This window comes from Chiloscyllium plagiosum, chromosome 21, assembly GCF_004010195.1.
Source record: "Chiloscyllium plagiosum isolate BGI_BamShark_2017 chromosome 21, ASM401019v2, whole genome shotgun sequence".
NCBI classification, from domain to species: Eukaryota; Metazoa; Chordata; class Chondrichthyes; order Orectolobiformes; family Hemiscylliidae; genus Chiloscyllium; species Chiloscyllium plagiosum.
The window spans coordinates 50,313,018-50,319,017 of record NC_057730.1 but is presented as its reverse complement, the minus strand read 5'-3'; the positions used below and the strand labels follow the sequence as shown (position 1 = coordinate 50,319,017).

Here is a 6,000-nt window from a genome sequence, read left to right as displayed (position 1 = left end):
AACTCCCCCTCCCACTCCGCCAAGGACATGCAGGTCCTTGGCCTCCTCCATCGCCAGACCATGGCAACATGACGCCTGGAGGAAGAGCGCCTCATCTTCTGCCTAGGAACCCTCCAACCACAAGGGATGAATGCAGATTTCTCCAGCTTCCTCATTTCCCCAGCTTCCTTATCTCAGTCCCAACCCTCAGACTCAGCACCGCCTTCTTGACCTGTAATCCTCTTCCCGACCTCCCCGCCTATCACCCTCACCTTAGCCTCCTTCCACCTATCGCATTCCCAACGCCCCTCCCCCAAGTCCCTCCTCCCTACCTTTTATCTTAGCCTGCTTGGCACACTCTCCTCATTCCTGAAGAAGGGCTTTTGCCCGAATCATCGATTCTCCTGCTCCTTGGATGCTGCCTGACCTGCTGTGCTTTTCTAGCAACACATTTTTCAGCTCACTGCTGATGAGGCCAGTATTTGTTCACCATCCCGAACTGTTCTTGAACTGAGTGGGCTGCTAAGTGTTGTAGTTAAGAGTCAAGCAAATTGCTTGTGGTCTAGACTCATGTACGGCTAGACAAGGCAACACCAGATTTAGTATTAGTAAACCAGATGGGACTTTATGACATGAAATGAGTTTCATAGTCACCTTGAGGAGAGTGGCTTTCAATTCCAATTTGTTAATTGAATTTAAAATTTGCCAGCTGCTGTGATGGGATTTGAACCTGTATTCCCAGAGCATTGTTACGGAGGTAGAAAAGATGGTCTTACAGATGGCATGAATGAAGATGGAAGCTCATCTCAGGATCAAATATGATGCCATAGCTACTCACTTTCAATATGTTGCCAAGGACAGGAAGTGAGGTCAGAAGTTAGGAAAATGGAGTTTAGAGCAGGGAACAAACACAGCAATTTCAGTCATGCCCAATATTTCGAGAAAGTTCATTATTCATTTCATTTATTATATCCCTCATGAGAAGTTAAGTGAGTGAGCAAAAACGTGGTAGATGAAATATAGTGTGAGGAACTGAGAAATTAAGCACTTTGGCAGGAAGATAATCTGAATATTATTTGCCACAGAACAGAGGCATTGAGATGTCCTCATGCAAGAATCACAAAAACTAGCATCGCTAAGTTCAGCAGGTAATAGGGAAGGCAACCGAAATTTTGGCGTTTGTTCAAAGGGAAGGGAGTATAAAAGTACAGAGGCTTTGCTAAAACTGTACAAGTCATTTGTCAGCCCTCAGTTAGGATACGGAGAACAGCTTTGATCCCCATATTTAAAAGAAAGATATACAAGTATTGGAGCCAGCCTGGAGAAAGTTCACTAACTGACCCTGGTTATGGAGGGATTGTTTTAGGAGGAGAGGTTTGAGTACTTATTGGAATTTAGAAGAACGAGAAGCATCCTTAATCTCCAAATAAGCAGTTGCACATTTAAGACAGATGTGGAGGAATTTATTCTCTAAGGGTGGTGAATCAGTGGAATTCTTTGCCACAAAGGACTGTCAAAAGTATATACAAGACCAGGTTAGACAGATTTTTAATCATAAAAGGGAATGAAGGCTGATAGGGAAAACGCAGAGTTATGGATCAGTCGTGATGTAATGGAATAGACTTGATGGACTGAATGGCCTGTTTGTGGTCTTGTATCTTATAGGTCAACCAGGCAGATGTCTGCATAATGTCAGTGCGTTTAAAATCACATTTCCAATTTACTTACAGGTTTTGTTTTTGGAATAAAATTTCTGAAGCTATTAAGATTGTACAATGCAGAATTAACACTACCCCAATCACTGCAGAGCCAATACCAGCTAAGAATTCAATTCTAGAACAAAACTAACTGCTATGATGCTAGAACGCAAGTGAGCTTTATGCTCAAACTAGTTAAAATACACTTTAGTATGAAACTCTGACCTGTTATTCTTGTCATTGTTTTTGGTCCATTGGCTGATGGTACAGCTTACCTTTGATTTAATAAATTCCTCAACTGCATCCACTGCCTGTTGGAAACGTTTCCCTTTAGTAGATTTTATCATTTCCTCCTTGTAAAGGTGATAGGATTTAAGTTGGTCTACTTTGATCCATGCACTGTAACAAAACATAATGCCATTAGTCAGTCAATCTCCAGAACCATTTTGTTTAAATTCAACTTCTTTGCCTTCAAAAACAAAATCATGTCAAAAGCCTCAGTTACTGCTCGTTTGACTGAACACTTTTCAAGCAAAATGTACACAATAGTATGCACCTTGATTACATTGCTCGACGACCTTCATGACATATCTAACCATAAAATACCTTCGGTGCCACGCGAATTTTGGTAGTACATTAATAATATGCAATCAACTATGAAAAGAAATGTACACATTGTAATTTCTGAAATTTCCTACTTGTGCTATGTGCGATCAGCTACTTTGAGGAAACTTGCTTGCAAAGTTTCTGTCGTGATACATTACTTTCTCATTCTGTCACCCCTTTGTCAGGTCGTCTTTACTTTTAACACAACATTTGCTTTTAATATTGCAGAGCACTTACAATACAACAACTTAGCATTTTGTGGTTATTATTGTAAAACTTAACATTAGATTAACAGTGTAAGTGTCACAACAGAATGCAAATTGAAAACGAGCAAAACCGACCAAGACATTACTGGAGCTGCACATGGTTTAAAAGATTAAAGATACAGCATGCTTTCTCTTTCATTAAGCAAATTGTTACATTTTTCATACTAATTAGAAGTATCACACCTTCAAGATCTTCAGTTTCCAGAGGCAGTGTTAGAAAAGAGCCATCTGTTCTACTTATACAAGATTGGCAATCTTACAGTTCAGTGAACGAGCATCATGAAAGGTACTAAATGTTAAGAATACATGGCACCTCCAATTAGTAACCAAAACCCTGAAGATTGATCTATGCTAACAGAGCATCTTATTGATGGATCCTTTAATTCCATCTTTCTTGGCATTCATTGGAAACATGCATTTCCCTACGAACTGCAAGGGAGAGCAGGAATCCAGCTTGTGTTAAATGGAAAGCAAGGATTGTCTTAAGTATTTCACCAGCTGTACTGCAGGACCCAAATCTAAATTGGTTACACTTCTCCCATGAATGACCAGGAAAACAAGTCATCTATAACTCAGCTTCTCACATCAGAAGGTGAAAATAAATAAATACGATCAACTACTTTTAGTACCTTCATTACATAAATCCAAGAACAACACAAAAAGTAACACAAAGAGCATTGCAATAACAAAAACTGGTTAATGGATTTTGTGGCAAACCAGGCAATGTTTGAAAACGAAAACAGACAGTTTCTGCAATGGACATGATGCCAGGATTGGAGAAAGTGAGGTCTGCAGAAGACCTTCCTGAAGAAGGGCCTGTGCCCGAAACGTCGAATCTCCTGTTCCCTGGATGCTGCCTGACCTGCTGTGCTGTTCCAGCAATAAAGTTTCAATGATGCCAGGATTTCAAACTCAGTACAGTATTAGACAGCACATCTAAAAGATTTATTTGGTCTTCTAAGTGAGCAACACCCAATTAACTTTGGAACAGTTCGGTTCTAAAGCAGAGCAATGGCTTTGACTTTTCTGAAACTGAACGGTGGAATTTGTCACCTGTCTATGATCAGGAGAAAAAGAAGTAGAGAGAGGAAAAGCTCAGGTTTGGGAATGTACAGATAGAAAGTTATCCAGTGGCTGATGTTACCCACGCAGTATCACAGTGACGAGCAAGAGTCAGCCCAAGGGTAATTGCTGGAGGGCAATTGTGGGGAAAGAATGCAAAGAGATTGCTGAAGATGGGCTAGCTAGGGCCTAAGAGTGAAGGGTACAAACACACAAGCCCATACAGCTACAAAATGAATGTGTAATGGAGCTCAGCATCATTGTGAAACTCATCAGATGGTAGGAAAGGTGGTAAAAGTGAGTAAGCACCATCAGTCATTTTGGATGTCTTTTATGACTGAAGCCTTGGTGTCATATGCAAAAACTGGAAAGATTCAAACAGAGTTAAGGTATAGGTTGGATACAAAGTTACTGGCAATAACACTTTCAAGTACTTATCCTTAAGCTAGTTGCACTTTTGGATTAGGATGTATTAGCAGCAATTTTGAAAGTGGTAGAGATTACAGTTAAGGAAAGGAGAACTGCTGAGGTTTCTGAGATGGTTAAAGGACTTGATAGACTATAGAAAAAGAAATTATTTCCTCTCAGAGAGTTCAGAACAAGTGGGCATAACATCAAACTTTGAAGGCTGCTTAGGATTTTTAAATAGAACAGGTAGAAGAAATCTGGAACACATTTCCTCAGAAAGCTATGAACAACTGAAAAATTCAACACATTGATATTTGTTTAGAAGGGCTTTAGGATAAGAAATGAAAACAAGTGAATGGAGTTGAGGTACAGATCAGCAGTTATATAATTGAATAGCATAATATATTTCAAGGGACTGAATAGCCTATATCTCATTATTATATCTTGGATTGTTGCCAAGAACTGTTAACTGATGTAAGATTGAATAGGAAGTGTCAAAAAAAGAAGAAAAATATCATGAAGTAGTAAGAAAATAATTGCAAAGTTACTTGTGAGATTGTAGCTAGATTGTTCCATCCATTACAGCAAAACACAACAAAAATGTTTTATGAAACAATCTTTGTAAATATCTGTGAACTATGCCTTTCTAAGTGTGTTTAAAAATAAATGACTTACTGGTCTTCAGTTCCAAAGAATTTCACAAAGAAGCATTTTTTCCCTCGCGGTTTCTTGAGATCTTTGGGTGGATGAACAATCTTATAACACAAAAAAATTGAAACCAAGTTAAATTGGTCACAAATAAGAATCAAAGTTTGTCAACAGAGAAAAAAAACAACAGCTAATCATAACTTTTCAGATCCAGAAGGGCAGTCACTGCAATAGCTTCTAATAATCAGGTCAGTAAATGGCTGATCTCCATTGAAGGGACACCCAGTGTTGTTAGGAAGTTCCAGGAATTTGATACGACGACATTGCAGGAACAGCAACACAATTCCAAATCAGGATGGCTCTTGGCTTAGAAAGGAACTTGCAGATAGTGGTGACTGCATATATTTACTGCCTTTGTCCTTGCAAGGTGTTGTCATAGAAGCCTTGGTGAATTGCTGCCATGCATCTTATAGGCGGTACGCACTTCGACCACTGTGCAGTACCCACATGTTGTTGGAGCTGATCCATTCTGGTAAGTGGAGTACACCACTGACTGCAAAAGAGCTGTTTCATATTAAGCAACAAGCCATTTTGGAATGATTTAATTGAAGTTGCTGACATGTTCAAATGTAACATTTTTAAGAAAAAAATCCAGTTTTTTAAAGACTAATCACCTACTTTGATGGATTCAAAGGTTATGACGTTTTTGAATACTATACAGTGTAAAGTTTCTTATATGATTCTATTCAACATATCAGAATTAGGTGACATCTCACATTAGCCACTAAGCAACTTTCCAGAGTATCAGTATATAATGAGCAGGTAATGTAATTACATGCATTAAGCACTCCATAACTAATATTTAGTCTCCTGCTCTCACAAACCATGTTATCTTGCTAGCCATTGGATGGTAAAGCTGATCCTCCTACTTAGTAGGGTACCTCGGAAGGCACTTACTACGGACAGGTTTGCCTAATAAATCGTAATAAATTGCCAAATTGCTCTCTCACAAAAACACTTACACGGGATAGAGACACAAATAAAAGTAGCCACTTTTTATTCCAATCACAAACAGGTCAGAATCTAGGGTAAAGCAGCCTTAGAAAATAAAATTTTAAATGTTTTATTGAGACAGGTATTTCAAATGCTGCAGAGTTTTAAAGCATCTACTTTCAATTTTTCTTGCACAGAAAGCACTGTCACACAGAAAGCACCAACCTTCGTACTTAACTATTGAATTTGTTTCAATGAGGCAATTCTTTGCCTTCCAGTTATTTTAAAAGTCAGTTTCTATTTAAGTAATTATTTATTTGACTTCAATACCTGTCAATAGA

General features: G+C 38.7%; 1 protein-coding gene across 2 annotated transcripts in view; it reads right to left on the bottom strand.

Moving 5' to 3' along the window:
* The window catches only part of glyr1 (glyoxylate reductase 1 homolog (Arabidopsis)), a 35,739-nt gene that overhangs the window by 28,282 nt on the left and 1,457 nt on the right, over window positions 1–6,000 (bottom strand). For both annotated transcript variants that reach the window (XM_043712031.1, XM_043712032.1), the window contains exons 3-4: window positions 4,694–4,773; window positions 1,952–2,075 (exon numbers count right to left, since the gene is read on the bottom strand). In XM_043712031.1, coding sequence (XP_043567966.1) covers window positions 1,952–2,075; window positions 4,694–4,773 — 204 coding nt within the window. The remainder of the gene's footprint in view (window positions 1–1,951; window positions 2,076–4,693; window positions 4,774–6,000) is intronic.